At 32.7% G+C, this 18,822-nt stretch overlaps 2 protein-coding genes and 1 non-coding gene across 4 annotated transcripts in view; 1 reads left to right on the forward strand and 2 right to left on the reverse strand.

Annotated features, from left to right (window-relative positions):
- Positions 1-11,568, reverse strand: part of LOC142984251 (uncharacterized) — a 31,153-nt gene extending 19,585 nt beyond the window's left edge. The window contains exons 1-2 of one of the 2 annotated variants that reach the window (XM_076131724.1): positions 11,430-11,562; positions 4,726-4,866 (exon numbers count right to left, since the gene is read on the reverse strand). The gene's annotated coding sequence lies outside the window, so the exon portion shown is untranslated. Of the gene's footprint in view, positions 1-4,725; positions 4,867-11,429 lie in introns of both variants that reach the window. The other variant, XM_076131723.1, reaches the window with a different exon arrangement.
- Positions 11,569-16,186: 4,618 nt separating this feature from the next.
- TRNAP-AGG (transfer RNA proline (anticodon AGG)) lies at positions 16,187-16,258 on the forward strand. The gene has a single exon. It is a non-coding gene; the product is annotated as a tRNA-Pro (tRNA).
- A 218-nt stretch (positions 16,259-16,476) lies between these two features.
- Positions 16,477-18,704, reverse strand: LOC142984194 (uncharacterized). The gene is made up of 2 exons (XM_076131625.1): positions 18,630-18,704; positions 16,477-17,983 (listed from the first exon to the last, which is right to left on the reverse strand). The coding sequence occupies exon 2, from the start codon at positions 17,950-17,952 to the stop codon at positions 17,068-17,070; it is 885 nt and encodes a 294-aa protein (XP_075987740.1). The 5' UTR covers positions 17,953-17,983; positions 18,630-18,704; the 3' UTR covers positions 16,477-17,067.
- Positions 18,705-18,822: the final 118 nt, after the last annotated feature.

The following is an 18,822-nucleotide window of genomic DNA, read 5'->3' on the forward strand; positions in this document are numbered from 1 at the left end:
GTAGCGGCGTGGCGTTGTATTGGCTAAGTTTGTGCACAAAACACATGGAGACTCTACGTTCCATCATTTTCAAAGCCCGGTGAGACATATCACCCACACGTCCGGCAAGAGGTCAGAGTTCAGACGCAAAGAGCTTTACGTGCTTTCCGAAGATTAAAGTCTACGACTTCAACTTCAGAAAGCAGAGCTTCAAAGTTAACTAACTTTGTCTTTTGGCTTAAAAGCTTTATAAATATTTATTGACGGCATGCAAAGTCCCCAATCCGTACTTGGCTAGCGTGGTGGACTCAAGGCCTAACCCCTTCCCCTAGTTTGGGAAGAGACCCTTGCCCTGCAGTGGGACAGTTATGGGTTAGGAGAAAAAGTAGATGTAATTTTTTTAGACAAGATTTGTTCATAGTGATGTATACAGGGTGTCCCAAAACTCAACGATAATCCGAGACAGGATGAAAGGCCAAGTCATACCGGTTCTAGGAAAAATAAAAAAAAAATCCATATCACTTAGTTCAGCAATAATAGACATTTTTCAAAAAAGTTAAAATTCCACACCCTTGGTTGCATTTTCAAGTCCTGTGATCACCAATGTCACAATTTCGCTGCGTTTTTTTTATTTCATGATCTTAATTAAATATGCTATTACACGTAAAACAAATTAATGCACAAAACATTGTTAATTTTCTAAAAAAAGTTAAGTTTTAGTGAGTCATGTTTCACAAAAATATCGTTAGTTAACTTTGACGCTTCATATTAGAAAAAAAATGTACTACACTACCCTTGGCAAGTTATTTCAAAAATTGGCGCATTTAATCAAGATTACAAAATGGTGCAACACTTGCCACTTTTCTTGCCAATAAAAATGTTATTTTTATTTGAACGAAGCATGTCCTCACAGATGGATCGGACGCAGTGGTTGAATTTTATGGCCTCATCGCTCCCCCGATCTAAACCCAGAGATATTTTTGACTGGGAATGCATAAAAGAGAAAGTCTATTCGAAATAAATACAAAATCTATCAGATCTTCGCCAGAAAATTGACACAGCGTCAGAAGAAATAATACCAAGGAATTTTGCACAACTGGTGAAAAGGTCTTTTTTAAGGCGTTGCAGAGCCTGTATTCGTGCCAGAGGAAAGCAATTATTTTTAGTAAAGAGGTAATTGAGTTAGTCCATAACCAATATTTAATGTAATAAACATAATAGGTATTAATAATTAAAAAAAAAATTGAACGACCCATGGTTCTTATTTAATTTTTCTCCATAAACTAAAGTAATTCCGAATTGTTTTCCTCTGGCACGAATACAGGCTCTGCAACGCCTTAAAAAAGACCTTTTCACCAGTTGTGCAAAATTCCTTGGTATTATTTCTACTGACGCTGTGTCAATTTTCTGGCGAAGATCTGATAGATTTTGTATTTATTTCGAATAGACTTTCTCTTTTATGCATTCCCAGTCAAAAATATCTCTGGGTTTAGATCGGGGGAGCGATGAGGCCATAAAATTCAACCACTGCGTCCGATCCATCTGTGAGGACATGCTTCGTTCAAATAAAAATAACATTTTTATTGGCAAGAAAAGTGGCAAGTGTTGCACCATTTTGTAATCTTGATTAAATGCGCCAACTTTTGAAATAACTTGCCAAGGGTAGTGTAGTAAATTTTTTTTCTAATATGATGCGTCAAAGTTAACTAACGATATTTTTGTGAAACATGACTCACTAAAACTTAACTTTTTTTAGAAAATTAACAATGTTTTGTGCATTAATTTGTTTTACGATTAATAGCATATTTAATTAAGATCACGAAATAAAAAAAAACGCAGCGAAATTGTGACATTGGTGATCACAGGACTTGAAAATGCGACCAAGGGTGTGGAATTTTAACTTTTTTGAAAAATGTCTATTATTGCTGAACTAAGTGATATGGAATTTTTTTTTTATTTTTCCTAGAACCGGTATGACTTGGCCTTTCATTCTGTCTCGGATTATCGTTGAGTTTCGGGACACCCTGTATATCTTTCTATTAAACAAAGTCATATTTCTCGACTCTACAATCAAACCCGAGACCTCTTCAGTAATTACCATTTAAACAAGCAGTTAAAAGTCACTTTCTCAGTGCATTAACGTTATATCATCAATCTATTTGTTGGGAACAGGGTGGGCACAATAAACAATACTGAATTCTTATGCAAAGTCTCAGGGAAAAAGCTAATTGGACAAAGATACATTTTTATATTGTTTTTGTTACGTAATGTTAATAGAATACTGTTTGTATTGTAGTTGTGGTTCAATTCCCGGGTCGGGTAAGGCAGTTTTTGTTGACTTTAGTTGATTTTTGTTTTTATTTAGTGATGATTGAAATCTGAATAAAAATGCGCTAAAAAGTTCGTTCTTCTATTACGCAAAAACGGCTGTACAGATTTCGATCATTGTAGAGATAGTTAGTTCTTCCCTGAATAACATTTTATCATCATTATGGAGGTAATATGTGATTTTCATCCCGGAAGATGTTCTTACAGGGACACATTATTTAGAAAATAAAAATAGTTTTGTGATAAAATATATTAAAGAGAATGAAGCAAAGAAGTTTGTAGGGCACGTGGCAAGTGACCTTTAGTCTCTGTGGTAAAAAAAACAGGCGCGATTTTATGTACGTATGTTTTGGAGTCAAAAAAGCAGTTTAGATAATCATCTGTGTTAAAATGTTATGCTAAAAACGAAACACTGTAGTTATTTTTAGAAATAAATCCGTATCGAATTGATATATCGTGAGATCATCGACAATTAACTCAAATGATTGAGTGCCAATAAAATAACACTCAATATAACTTGCTAAAAATAACTAAGACTTTAAATTGTTTGAACCTTTTGTGTCGTTGGATTAGTATTTTTATGAGGTACTAGCTGACACGCGCAACTTCGCTTGCGTTACATAAGCGTTAAAAATTTTCCCCGTTTTTGTAACATTTTTCACTGGTACTCTGCTCCTTTTGGTAGTAGCGTGATGATATATAGCCTATAACCTTTCTCGATAAATGGACTATCTAACACTGAAAGAATTTTTCAAATCGGACCCGTAGTTCCGGAGATTAGCGCGTTCAAACAAACAAACAAACTCTTCAGCTTTATAATATTAGTATAGATTTGGTAACTCTTTGACAATATAATTAATAATTATTAATTTTATTTTATATATTAGTATAATATTAGTTTTTGGAGCTGTCATTTAAATAAGGTGAAAAAGAGCAAAATTAAAATCATTATTCTTATGGTTTCGGTTGAAAACTACTACAAGTAGCTCGTTAAACCATAAAAATGTAGGTATGCCGTTTTCGTAAGTTTCTCATATTTTCTGGAAAGTTGCATTCTCGCGATCAATAAAACTCGTTTTTCAGCTAACTCTGGACTGATTCGGGAAGAAATCCATGTCTATCAATGCGTTATAAAATTGCTTATATCAGCCAAAATACAAGAGCATAATTTGACATAACAACAGGCACACTTTTGCATTCATAATTATAAAAGTAGAGCTATTATATTCTCCATTATTCATTAAAGTTATGGTAATATGCTTACTTAGGTCTATTAACTATATTAATAATGGTAATATCAGTGTATGGTGTTTCACATTATAGCATAAACATTACAAAAATGCAGTGTATTTTTATCTTTTAAGAGATAACCTATTCATAAATGCTGTAAAGGTTGATTTTCAGCCACCTCTAGACTTAAAATGATGTACTTTTGTTCAGGGAGGTGGCTGAAACGCTGTACAGCAGTGAGACATTAATGCGTTTATATAATTGCTTATATACAAGAGCATAATTTGACATAACAATTAGTACACTTTTGCATTCATAATGTTAGTAGCAGAACTATTATATTCTCCATTATTCATTAAAGTTATGGTGATATGTCTTGTAACTATATTAACGATTGTAATAGCAGTATATGGTGTTTCACATTAACACATAAACCTACATAGAGAGCAAGTAGAAATGTGATGTTATTTAATGGTCATCTTTATTCATCATGCCATCTAGGGTTCGCACGCGTTTGCTCTTGATGTTATAGTTTATTGTGACGTTTTGTAACTTTCTTTGTGTTCTGTTTTATACAAGGTACAGCGGTTAATAGCTTTTTGAATTTGCAATAATAAATATTTATAAAATACTAAACACTAACGATTTCAGAACATTTCATCATAATTTTATCTTTGTCAACAGATAATACAAGGTTATATGTTTTTAATTAACTTTTAATAATTTTTGGGTAACTTACATACTTTCAGTCTCTACGATCCTAGAAATTGATTGGTATTTCAAATTGTCTGCCTTTTTTATGCTAGGCAGTAGTCTTTAACTACAAGATCGTTATGATTAAGGTATAGAAATGTACCAAAATACAAAACTAAGAACTAATTTGTAACACCCAAAATTCAGTTCTTCGTATTTTGGCAACCTTAAAAATTTTGAAAAGTGTTCCGCGACACGCGCCGGCCGTGACGCAACGAGCGGAAGTTGCGTCATTTCCGTCGGAGACGCGACCCGCGATCACCTGATTTCGTATACAGACGGACTGACCGTCAGATGAAATCAGATGAGCATGCGTGATGCGGTAAAGAGTAAGCAGAGGTTGTTAAAGTTAGAGTTATTTTTCTCTCACTTAGAAAAGAAAAAATCAACGTACTCACAAAGTTAGAAGCTTGAAAGTCTGACAATAAGTCTTACCGAAGGGTGTTATAACCCAGGTAACTGGGTTGTTGAGGTCCGATAGGCAGTCGCTCTATGTAAAATACTGGTATCCAGCTGCATGCGGTGAGACTGCAAGCCGACTCCAACATAGTGGAAGGTAGGCAGATGATGACTTACCTATAAAGTTTGCAATCATAACTTTGAACGTCTATACGTATAATAGGATACGGGATTTAAGCAAACACTATTTAGAATGCTTAAGTTTTTTTCAACCCAATACTATCTCTCTGCTGGACAAAGGTCTCCTCTCAATTTGAAGGAAGGTTTGAGCCTACCACGTTTTGGTTGAGGATATTGCATGCCTTTTAGAAATGCGATAAACTATTTCTAAGATACATTAAGCCTTAGATTAATAATGAATATGATACATAATGTAATTCATATACGCTTTCAAGTAAATGAGCTCTATACATATTCAGTTAGAAATAGATAGTGATCGTTATATGAATGAACAAAAACATTGAAACCTAGTTATTTTGTACGTAATGACTATAATGAGTTGACATTTCACGTACATCCTTGTGATGTATAGAATATATTTGTATAGGAAGCTGTACGACTGACAGCGGGTAATCATCCCACGCTTGCGCCTCTACCCACGGAAAATATTGCCTATGCATCTTATTGGGATATAATGTAGCACTTTGCAAAAACAATATCTAGATGGATTCAGCCCGTTTCTCGTCAAATAACTTTTACATTGTTATATTAATATCAAATTTATTAACTTAGGAAAGAAGAGTTTTGTAGTTTTTCAGTTCGTAGTTTTGAGACACTTGAGACCACTGACCCGATTCGGTTGAAACTTTTGGTGACAGTTAAAGCCATTCGGTCCCCTCAGTAGTTGAATTTAAGATTGCTATAACTTCAAATTTCTTATTTCAGCGAACGGCCGTTTTTCTCTAGAACCTAAAAGACTGAGCACCAAAAGTGAAAAATAACATCGTTACCTCCTCTTGGCTGGTTTAGGAAGTATTTTATTAGTTTTATCTTCACGAAACAGCATAGTGAAGTAATGTACATATTATTATAATCGCTGAGCCTAAGAACTCGCTATTCAAATCGCGTTCACTAGCACATAGGGTGTACATTTGGCAAGGATGTACCGCACAAAATGCCATGTTTAAGTGAAAGTTGAGCGCCTTGAGTTCACCGATCCCGATGCCAATGAGCATGCGTTTTACTTAATATTATAACATGCGTTCAAGTTTCGTAAATGTATTAAAGTTTACTAGATTATACGTAAATGAGGGAAAAGTAAAAATTATATGAAGTGCAATAAACATTGAAGAATAAAATCATGTTTCTATTCATTGTGGTAAGATCTAAAGCTATTCTCTTTAACATTATAAATGCGACAGTTTGTTGGACGAACGGAATCGTGGTTTAAAGCTAATCTTCAATATTTCCTTTATATAACCATACCGAACTTAAAAATAATTTCTATTTTGCGCAATTATTAGACTGCGCCTTCCATAAAACAGGTAGAATAAACCATCAATGACTTTTCAATGTTAAATGAGTATCAGAAATAATGATTACTTGTTCTAACGGTGAAGGAAACTACCGTGATGAAACCTTGCATACAATAGTATTAAGTGGGTATGTTCTTTATAAGAGTTTCCGAAGGAATGAAAAGTCCCCAATCCGCAATTGGACAGCGTGACTTGTAGCGTAACCATTGGCTGGGAGACTAATGCCTAGCAGTGGGATTATAATAAGATAGGTTTATTTCAAACCTGCATATTTTCTCCATATACCAATAAGGCTTTAACAAACAAGTTTTATATATTGTTGAATTAGATAAACATTTTTATAAGACAAGGTTTTTATAGTGAGGTTCGATGACACAGGATGACTAGTTTCTAACCAGAATAGGAGAAAAAGTCTGTTCTGAGTAGAACCTACTAAAATATGCCTAGCTTAGCTGGAGGGGTTAACAGGACTTTTAACATTGTTTTATACATACTTAATCTTGAAAAAATGCTTTTGTTTATTTCAACTTCAGTGCCTACGTTGTCTTGTGTCCTAAAAGGCCGTCGCGGGGTTGATTCTCGGTTGTTTAAAAAGCACTATTTCCAGAGCCACCTGCCATTAATAAGCAAAAGAGCATAAATACAATCCGACCAGAAACAGCTAAGTATTTGAGTAACTCGAAAATCATTTTGTTCGTAAAATTCGAATCTTGGACTATGACGTAATAGAACTTATGAGACGTCGTGACGACTACTACAATCATTGTGTTACATACATTATAAGAATATAACTATAAAAACATAATTATTTTGGCCTAAAAAGGTTTAGGTCTACATCAAATTATATTTTTGATAGTCCATTGTGTTTTCGTTGTCGAAATGTAACAGATTGCCTTCAAGATAATACTTTTATTATGATGAAGTTTTTAACAATAAACTGTGGTTCAAATCGACAGTAGACAATAGGAAATGTAATATAGATTAGTGTGTTAAAACCAGGTTTATAAATAACTAGGTTTTGATCGCGATTTCGTCCGTGAAATGATCGCGTTAAAAAGTATTCTATGAGCTAATCTAGGTAACAAACTACCTGTATTCCTTCATTAATAACTAATAAGTAATTTTGTGTATGAAAAAGTAATAAACATACATTCATGCTCATAAACTCTGGCAATTATAATAAGCAATATGTAGGACAAAGTCATCAGCTAGAAATATGAAATAAACATTCATTCCCTTTTTTAACCAATTACGAGTATGATTTTGAGTTAAACATAATAATATAGGTACCTATGTATACGCAGTCTTTAATTATATCCACGCTATATTTCACTAAATTCCCTCTAGCAGTTTAGTCACGAAAAACTAACAAACATACAGAGGGACCGTCAGACAGACAGACAAACTGACAGACAGAAAGACAATGTTTCACATTTATTAGTATGGATTCAAAATGTAGAGCTGTAAAGCCTGTTTTAGGCCTCGTTTGGTTTCGAAACTATTGGCTAGGCTTTATTAAGTTAATTCGTAAACACGTTTTGTGAATATAAAATTCGCCTTGAATGTAATTTCTTAATAGGCAATATCCCAGGACAAGTTTCTATAGAACATAATATGACGTATAAAAAAAATATTATTTAGGTCTAAATGTTTAATAAGCTATTAATTTTTTTATTACTACATAAGTATTTGATTTGACTCTGTTTTTAAGTATAATAGGTATTTTGTTTTTCAGTTAATTATAACAATATAATAATTGTTCATTATGTTTATATTGTATAAATTGTGTATAATGTTTATATTGTTCCAGTAAGTAATTGGTCAAAGTTACTTTAGCAATGTTTTAATTCAAAAATTATTCCAATTAAAGACAGGAAAATTTCAAACCTACAACTTGCGCAATTCTTGATTCTTAGTAACACAATTTTGCGGTATTGATATCTGAAAATATTTCATGATTCATAATTTCTTTTACTTTTGCCCTTCGTAAAGGAAATACCGTCAAATACCTTTAGATATTCCTAGTAACCGAGTCATTCAGTTTATACCTTCCGCATACCTTTACCATTATTGTTTTAGTAAAATAAATATATTTTCCAAAGAATTCAGGCTTTCGGTGACAAAAATTTCGAGCTATAAAAACTGTAAAAAGCTACACAGAATATTTTTAAGGCAACGATGTAATACGACTGAAACATCAAGCTGAAAATAAGGTATTGTATAACCTTTAAAATATTAATCGCGCATAAGACCCATTGTGTAACTTAGTATTATGTGTACAAGCCGTCAAAAAAAAAAACATTACAAAATATTAAAACTATTACAGTATTCAGTTTTTTTTTTTTTTTTTTTTAATAACCCATATCTGTCCCACTGCAGGGCAAGGGTCTCCTCCCAAACGAGGGGGAGGGGTTAGGCCTTGAGTCCACCACGCTGGCCAAGTGCGGGTTGGGGACTTTGCATGCCCTCAATAATGTATTAAACAAATTTTAGGCATACAAGGTTTCCTCACGATGTTTTCCTTCACCGTTAGAGCAAGTGATAATTGTTTCTAATACACACATAACTTCGAAAAGTCATTGGTGTGTTGCCTCGGATTCGAACCTGCGACCACTTGCGTGGGAGGTGCCAACTTAAACCACTCGGCTATCACTGTTAAATAACAAAAATACTCTTTTTATAGTCCGTTAACTAAACAATTAATACTTGTTTTAACACAGTTAAAACTCATCTAAATTCATTAAACAAGTAAATTCGAATAACAAAGTAATTACCCAACTCATTACTTCAATATTATGCAGTTTTGAATTATATTATTTTCGTAAAGACAAAACAATAGACAAAAAAAGAAAGGTTAAATGACGGTCAAGAGTAATTAAAACAGGACCTTGATTTTATAAACGGAAGCTTAAAGAAAAAGTTTAAGGATAACAATACAAAAATATTTAAAAATTACCCAAAAAATGGCGATTGCAATAAAAAATAAAAATGCAGTCATAAATTGTAATCAGTCTGTTTTCAATTACGTAACTTTTATGTAAAAAATATATTTTGTACAAAGAGAACAGTCATAAATTTTATTCAGTCTGTTCTCAATTACGTAATTGTGTGCATAATATTTGTGATTTAAAATACACAATCATTAAATTATTCTTAAGAATTGTCACATAATTTAGTGCTTAATTTATTATTAATTAATGTATTTAGGCTAGTAAATCTAGATTACCTAGCAACTGTGCCTATTATTATATGGATTTATTAATAATTGATGATAATAAAATGACGTAAGTCTCACACGGTCAATTAATTAATTATGCTGTTTTAAGATAATAAACCCTGTCACTTTTATGTAAAGTTAGCCTGAAATGTAGACATTATGTATTAAAATTAACATTTTGATGTGAATATCATAGTTTCCGCAATAACAATGAACATAAAACTAAATATTATTATACAATGCCCGAGGATTTATTTTAAGTTTCATTCAAACTTTATTAGTGCCTTAATCTTCTAGCAAAAAATAATCAAATTAATTGAAAGACTGATTTCTGTGGTTACTAAATTGATCTTAAACTTAAATATTTCTATTACTTTTTTATTTCCAACTAGCTGCCCGCCCCGGCTTCGCCCGGTATCAACGGTTATCTTACAATAAACCTTTACAATTTTAACACATCGGAAAGTGACTTTATTTTGTACTATGCAGTGATGAAGAAGTGACAAAATGACTTTAATAATTACCTCAAAAACCAAAGACTCCACAGGTCTTTGGTGTAGTGGTCAGGTTTTTATTTCGCGTGCATTTGCGTGGGTGGCAAAATTTAATGGTTGTGTTAAATAAATGCTGGTTATAATTTATTATTATGTCAACAGCTTCAGAATTTGCTGTTGCTTTGATAATATTGGCTCAATTGGAAACTATGCGGAGGTGTGACTTCGCATAAATTACGGAAACAGTGAGTCTCTAGTATTTTATAAAATAACTAGCTGACCCGGCAAACGTTGTTTTGCCATAAAAATTAAATAAAAAAACAGTGTCCAGCGGACTAAATTGTGAATCTAAAGCATTCTCAGATCCCCTTGAACACACACAAAAAATTTCATAATTCAAAATCAGTCCAGTCGTTTAAGAGAAGTTCAGTGACATACACACTTATAAAAGAATTATATATATAAAGATAATGTAATTTTACTCAAGACATTTTCTTTTGATTTTAAAACTAGTGCCTTAATGTACCTTAGTATTATGTGTCAAAACGGCGATAGTTTAGAATCTGTTATAATGCGTTTTAATTAACATATTGGCATTTAGAAAATTAGCTTTGATATACATATATGTTACTGTAAAAGCCCGAGTTGGTAAATCTTTAGTTTTACCGGAAAATCTTAGGATTTACCACAGTTCGGGATTTTACAGTAACATATATATTATGTATTAAAGCCAGATTTCATTAAGACTAAATAAGTATGAGATAGCTTATGGGGTGGAATTTTGGCAGTTGTTTTCATACAGCAACTTGGTTATCTAACACTTATTCAGAAGCTAACCGAAGTCAAAGTTGTTTCAAACCTATATTGAAACTGGCAGTCAGATAATTGAAATCATCTTTAAAAGAAAAAGGACTTAAGTTAATGTGACGTAATGAACACTTACGTCTTTTAGTAACAGCAAGTGCGATTCACTATTTTGTAGCTAAATTCTTTATTACTGCTATTATGCGGATAATAAACTATTCTAAAATTGTACAACTTTCGTTTAAAAAGTTCTATTAGATGTTTATAATTCAAGTGCAACGATACGGAAAGGTTAAAATAAATATTATGCTAATTGTAATAATTATGTAATTTATATTAAAATTCATATATTTTTATGGTAAATAATGTAATTATTAAACTAACATTAAATTATTTTACTTTGCCTTATGAATTAAGTTGTAATGTACCTAATTTTAAAGCTGGATAAATTGTTTTTTTTTACTTTTATAGTGAAACAAAAATACTTATGAAATAAATAATTATTTATAATTATACATTAATTTAATTATTATCTGAGACAATTTCAATCGGAATAAGATTTGTTGGTCGAGAGAATACTGTAATTTATATTTTCTATGCAAAATAAATTCTCCTGTGAATGATTATAAGATAATAACTAATATCTTATTATCATCGAAATTTCGTTTAATAATGGTTAAAAATACTCACAAAATTATTTTATAATCCAGCATAAGAGAACGAACTAAAAACTTCTAAATCACAGATTCACAAAAGCGTTCTTTTTTTAAAATATCACGAACTTTTTTTTTCATGCACCGTGCATAAATGTATTGAGCCTCGTTGCAATATAAAATAGTACTGGCAGTTCAGAGGTTTGTTTTTCGTTATAAAGCGACGACCTCGTATGTGGAGGTGGATGTGATAAGATTCTAAATTCAATGCGTTGATACTTTCGCTTATTTCATATACATCGATGAGTTTGTTCAGTTGTCTTACCAGTTTCGTGGAATGAAAGCAGCAATGTATTGGGTTATTGTACAGGTTGTTGTTAATGCATTTTTGTTAAGTGATATCTTAGTAGCAGTGGTAAATGTTCAGACCTTGATGTTACGTGTACATTACCGTTTTTGTTTGATATAATTTTAAACGACTAGCTCATAAGCTTCGATGGATGACTAGGGAATATTAACAAAGTGAATGGTATAAAATCAAAAGGTATTCTTTGAATTAAATGGCGGCAATTATTTTAAAATAGCTTTATTTAATTTTTAGACGAAATAATGACTTATAATGTTTACTTACGGTATAACGGTATTATTAATCATGTGAGAACTAGATGAGACTAATAATATAGAAGGAAATAAACTATGTACCTATCTATTATTAAATGTAAATTATATAGAAATACGTTTAGGTTTTACGGGTAATAATAGGGTATTTATATACAGAGCTCAAATAATTTCAGGATTAAAATAAAATATTTGTGCATTTTTGAGATAAGAAAGTCTTAAATAAAATTAAAGAAAAAGGTTAAAGGTAGGTTTTTCGTATTTTACTGTTTATTTTGTTAATATTTAAATATGTTAACCTACGCTACGCTGCGTCAGTTTTGTGAACAAACAAACATGGGAAATATTAACTTTGAAAATTTAATCATAAAAAAGATCTACGAACTAACCGATTAAATACAAAAAACCAACTAATATTACATCAACTACAGGTCTATGAACATCGATAAAGTCGCAAACTTCACAGAGGTTTTTACTACCACAGACAATATAGATTTTCTCACGGCGCGGCTCACGCTTGACCAATAATTCGCAACAATGGCTGAATGTCGATTACAATCTGTGTTTTTTATACCCTGAGAGTTTATTTTCACTTTTAAAAGACAATGTGAACTGTGGTATGGTTTAAACAGGCTGGGAATTAAGTTTTATACTGTTTTGTGGTAGTTACTTAGAATATTATAATGTAACGGGTCTCAAACGCGATTGAAAATTAAAGGTTATAGATGTTAGGACTGCCTCCGTAGTGGTTTAGGTCGTTACGCCGCTACCATTGCGTCGAGCTGTTGTGGGTTCGATTCCCACACGGAACAATTATTTGTGCGATCCACAAATAATTGTTTTGGGTCGGGTTGTACCTACTTTGTGTCCGTTGTTTGTATGTTTGTAAAAGTCTCCGAGACACAAGAGCAATTCTTAGTGCGGGAGTTGTTTTATTAAAAATAAAATAAATAATGGTTAGGATACCTTATTTGTTTATCCGGCCGTGGTCACGACTGGGTCCCTGTACATAGGCAGTAAGCTCATAGCCAGTCTTTCTCACCGGTCGGTAAACGATCTCTGAGTTAAACAACGTTGGCGCGTTCATTCTATAGATGCCAACTGGAAGCCGACTCCAACATAGTTGGATAAAAGGCTAGGCTGGTGATGAGGTTATCTTATCCTGAAAATGCAAGAAATATGAACACTTTCGTTATAATCTAGAGGCCGATCCCAATATTAGCTGACACTGATATTAAATTAAATGTGTAATCTGCAACATTTTCAGTTTTGAAACAATTATTAAATTATTTACATCTGAATAACTTGGTGATGACTAAAAAAGTATTTTGTTACCAAATTGTCACGAGAATTAGTTTTTTTCGAATCAAACAATTAATACTATTAGGATATTGCTAATCAGTACATTAACCTAACATAAAAAAATGTATTTTTGTTCTAGATCTCTGAATCAAAATTCTAATTCAAAAATGTAAAGGAAACGAGTCACCGGAAACAAATCCAAACCACTGACCCCTTCGACTTTATTACATAAATACAAATAATCTACGAACTTATTTCAGACGCCATTAAGCGCAATACACACTAAAGTCGCCAACCCGCCAACATTTACTATAACTTTGAAACTTTCGTGTTACATATAGTAGACTTTGGTTTTCATATAAATAAAGCTTTGCCCCCTTTTAGGAATTTCCAAAAATACTCTCTTAGTTGTCCTCTACAATTCCCAAGGAATCTTCAGAACAAATTTCAACTTTCTACGCTCTGTAGTTTCCGCTGTGCGTTGACCATCAGTCAGTCACTCAGTAACGAAATGAACGAATATGAGAATTAATGCGAACACACATTTAACCTTAAAATGTGTGACGTTTCGGCGATTCCAGGTTCTGCGCCCAAACATCAGGACGCCAACTTTTTGTCGGTGGGTTAGTTGGTCAATTGAGCGCTTTTGTACGTAAGCCGCTGACATGCCGCCGGGTTGTCGGCGGGTCGGCCACTTTAGTGTGTATAGAGCATTATTCTTACGTCATAATTACGAAGAAGGTTCGTTATGTCATCAGTACTATATTAATGATATACAAAGATAAGTTAATTAATTATAAGTGTTGGCTTCAGTTCCGTGGAACGTATAATGGTTATTTCCTGAATAAGGGTATTTTTATTAGTATAATAGTTTTAAATATAAGTTTTTGGGAAACGGTGCATTATATGCTTTCCCGGGTAGATTTGAAAAGTAAAACCTATCGCTATCGCTTTAAAAAAAAGCTATCGCTTTCCTAAAATTTTATCAAAGTCGATACGATACAGTACACATTCCACAGAAAAATCTATATTTTCATTTTTGCTAGAAAATTCATAATTAATCAGATTTAATGCAAAAGCTTATTACAGTTATGAGTAATTATTAATTAAGTATTGTCATTGTGACTTACGGAACAATAGAGTGCTAACAAAAACATGTTGACATGTGAAATTATATAGATTTTGCCATAATTTACTATAAGACATGCAAACTCTGGCTTAACCAATGTGAATGACATATACTTGATGGTTTTATGCATTTTTTATTGCTATAAGTAAATATGTAATGAAATATCGTGATGACCTTTCAAGCCTAAAATTAGTTCACTATTACTTGACATACAAAGGGCATACAAAGTTTCCAACAAATACTTGGCCAGCATGGTGGTCTTAAGGCCCAACCCTTCCCCCATTGGGGGGAGACCCTTGCAGTGGGACAGAAACGGGTTGAAAAATGGGTAGGAAACATTGTAAAGTATTCTCCTGGTGTTAAATTGCGTGTTCAATTTAAAGAATAAATAAAAAAAATTGTCCACTTTTTCACGGTTTCAGGTGAAGCTGGGCTTGATGAAATTGAGCCCCCGTCCGCCAAAACCCCTGTTTTTAGCCCTTGTTGTTAGGGAGAAAGGATTTCAAATTATAGATCTGCCAAGCGTATGACTGTATGCATAGATTATAATAATTCGTAAGTAAACATTTTTCTTATACATTTACTTGCACTTACCACAAAATTATACCAAACGTTGTGAATTTATTTGTACACATACTACATTAATATTGTCTCTACTTAGGAATAGAATCCTAAACCTCTTCATAGCTGTAGTATAAAAGTTAACAAGTTATCTATTAAACCTCACGTGCCACAATATTCTCACAAATTAGATTTTTTGCGAAAACAACGTGTTGTAATAAATCGCTCGATCGTTAGTGAATATTTCTTGTTCATTGCCTATTTGCATGTCAATTTGCTATTATTTAACAATGTAATTTTTTATGAGAAATTCTTTAGAACAATTGTTATATTACGTTGAGATAGGCTTCTTCCTTTCTTTATTATTTCACTAGAAGGTATGGTAAACATTAATTAATGAGCCTAGCCTTTCTTCCAAACTATGTTGGAGTCGGCTTAAAGCCTCACCGGATGCGGCTGAATATCAGTGTTTTTACATGGAACAACTGCCTATCTGACCTCCATAACCCAGTTACACGATACCCTTCAGTAAGACTGGTAAACACAGTTTTGCCTTAATTCGAAACCCGCAACACTATAATTTTTTCAATAATCTTTGTCATATTTCAGTCTATTTATACACAAAACTTTAATGAATGTGGTTTATAATAAAACCTTTATGTATTGATTAAAGCTGAATTAAATTCGGTTTATTAGTTTTTGAGTTTATCGCGAAACAGACTGGCAGATGCAGTGGACACTTTGGTAATAATGTCACTTATGTCTTATGGTGAGGTGATAGTGCCGTTAAGGTTTATCATACCTACTTTAAGAAACAACCATTTCTTTACTTAATATCGCCCCTTAATTATAAGTTTCCAATATAACTAGATAGTTTTGATAGAGACGAATTAACGTCCTTTTACTAACCAACTAATTAAATTTAAAGTTTTTAACCTATCATTCCAATTATTTTATGACAACGATATCACAAATTGCTAACATTGTTAGTATAAACAATATGTGGTCCGACAATATAGCATTATCACTAGCGACAGTAACAGATATTCAATTAACGTATTTCTAGACTTGCTTTAGAGTTTATATTCCAATGATACATTGTAAATGCGTTTATTTATCAACATTAGTTAACTATATTAATGTCTCTTGGAATTTTTACTATAATTTCGCCCTGTCTCTCACTCGGCTCGTTGGTCTAGGGGTATGATTTTCGCTTAGGGTGCGAGAGGTCCCGGGTTCAAATCCCGGACGAGCCCAAATAAATTTTTTGTCTAACTTAACCTGGCAAATACGCTCTCAGCATCTTTAGCATATTGTGCATGTATTTTTATTAGTTTTTTGTTGAAATTAATTTTTCAATACATATCATATGTACGTGTAGCGCCATCTCGTTGCAATCAGAAACACTAATATTTTGTTACGAATCTTGACCGCTAGATGTCACTGTAATCCTAGAAAATAATAAAACGCTCAATACAATCAAAATCTTTAATCAAACATAAGAGAAAACTGAAAACGTGAGTGTGAAATAAATTTACAAGGATTTTGTTGTTCAAAAAATCAGTTGGGAATAACAAACTTTGTGTAACAAATAAAAGTAATTTACATTTTGATTGCCGATAGTGCAGGAAAGAAAGATGAACCCGTTTCTTCCACCCTTAAAACTAAGTAAAACCAAACTCATAACATTAAAAAATAAATAAACCAACTTATAAGCTAAAACTGTGCAAAATTGTGGTACTTAACTAAATAAAATTACTTAAATTATGATCACCAAATGACTCTGTGCACAACAAATAGAAAAATCATCAAAAACTAATTAACATTTTGATGATTTTTCAATCCGATCGTATCCATTTTAGTTCACATAAAACGCGATAGATGGCGTGATTCACAATATTCCTGCAACTCAAAAAAAATGATCGGAATTTACAAACAAAAAATTGTTTGAATTCTATAAGAAAACAAACAATTATTTGTTTTACATTTGTTTGAAAATATCTGTTTGTTATTACGAGGTGGTTGAGCAATATCAGTTGTTTCCGCTTTCAAAAACAATAAACAATTAAATGCTAGACATGAAATAGTCATCAGCGGGACATGGGTCATTGCTATCGATGGGTTTGTACCTGTAAATCTTTCCTTTCGTTCCAATTACTATGTTATTCTTATGATCGAAGACCATACCCGTAATTTTGAACCCAAGCTGTCCAATTTTCATGGGCAGAATACTTTTCGTGAACAATCTAAACAGAGACCCTTTCACCGCGACGATAGCTTCATCATTATTGTTCAACTGAAGAATGTACTTCAATTCTCTTGTAAATCCCTTATATTGCACTGGTTCATAAAGATCTACAGAGAAGAAATACAATTTCCCATCAATGTATTCGTAAAACGCGTTACCTTTTGTATCCAAAATGAAACTGTAAGCCTTAGGGATCTTCTCATAACGTTTCACAGCGGCAGACCCGTTAACAAACTTGAAAATTTCATGGTTTGATCCCGTTGCAATGTACATTTGATTGTCTGTTTTATCAATAAAGATACTTCGGACATCGTCGTCTCCAATCGGTCTTTCTGCAGTTATTTCTGTTCTTGAATAATCGTAAGTAACTAAGCCTTGATTAGTTCCTATGTATATAACATTAGTAACGGCATCTACAGCGACACATTGTCCGAGTAATTCATCAGAAACCGGCAGTTCTTTGACACCTAGAGACCCGTGTTTCAAAAGATGGATTCCTTTGGTATAATTCCTTTTGTGGAGTATAAAGAATATGTTGTCTGTCCTAGGGTCTATGACCATTCCGGTCGGATAGCCGTCGATGGTAGCGATTAATTGGCGTTTGTAGAATTCGTTGCCGATTTTGATTCGCTCACATTTTTCCGTGGTGTAGCCATGGATGAGGAGGGCCAGGATAGGTAAGATCTTGCTTGGAGCCTTCATTGTAGAGATAATTGCATGTCAATGTTGTTACCTGTGGAAGGAGATCAGAGATTAAAGTTCCACTTCAAAACTTTTCACTCAAAAACATTACCGGAAGTATTTATGCAGTAAAATTCGTATATAAACCAATTTTCGTTGCATAACACATCACAATTTTTGCTCGATTTTGATTCTGTAATTTAATTCGCGTTGCTGTTTTTAATCACTCAAAATTCCACTCTTAAACTTTTATCCAAAAACCGTTTTTCATCAACTTTTGTCTCCATAAAAACCGAGCAAGAGCATTTAAAACTTTTGAACCCACTAATAACTTATTTACTTTCTTAAGGATTCAACCTCTCCCTGTACTTTCTTATCCCAAACAACAAAGCAAAATCACACAAAATCCACGTTTTAGTTTCAAAACCAAAAACCGTAATCTAAGGATTTTTTTAGCACTTTTCTTTAACCCTTATTAAAAGCAAATCTATATTATGTTTAATAGATGCTTTACTAAAATTCAAAACCGTTTCTCAAAGATTCTAATCACTTTCTTTCTTTGAACGCAAAATCTTTTAAAAGACTTTCAAACACTTTTACTTTCAAAACACTTATTAATAGATATATAAAAATTTTCTTTTACTTCCTTTAGAGAGCAAAGCTACACTTTTATTAATAGATATATAATAAAATATTACCAGTAAGTGTGGTGTCTCTGTTGCGTCTTGCTCGGTAGTAATATTAATGCGTTGATATACGTGTCTTTATAAAACATTTGCCTTTGTGTCAAGCGCTTGTATGATTGTAAACATAGCTGTATGTTTATGTTATGACTGTGTTATAAAGGATGAGTGAGTTTTTAAACTTTCTTCTGAGCTATTCTTTGGATGG

This window comes from Anticarsia gemmatalis, chromosome 26, assembly GCF_050436995.1.
Source record: "Anticarsia gemmatalis isolate Benzon Research Colony breed Stoneville strain chromosome 26, ilAntGemm2 primary, whole genome shotgun sequence".
Classification (NCBI taxonomy): domain Eukaryota; kingdom Metazoa; phylum Arthropoda; class Insecta; order Lepidoptera; family Erebidae; genus Anticarsia; species Anticarsia gemmatalis.

Coding starts and splice junctions, on each gene's coding strand:
- LOC142984194 (XM_076131625.1), bottom strand. CDS start 17,952: ATGAAGGCTCCAAGCAAGATCTTACCTATCCTGGCCCTCCTCATCCAT.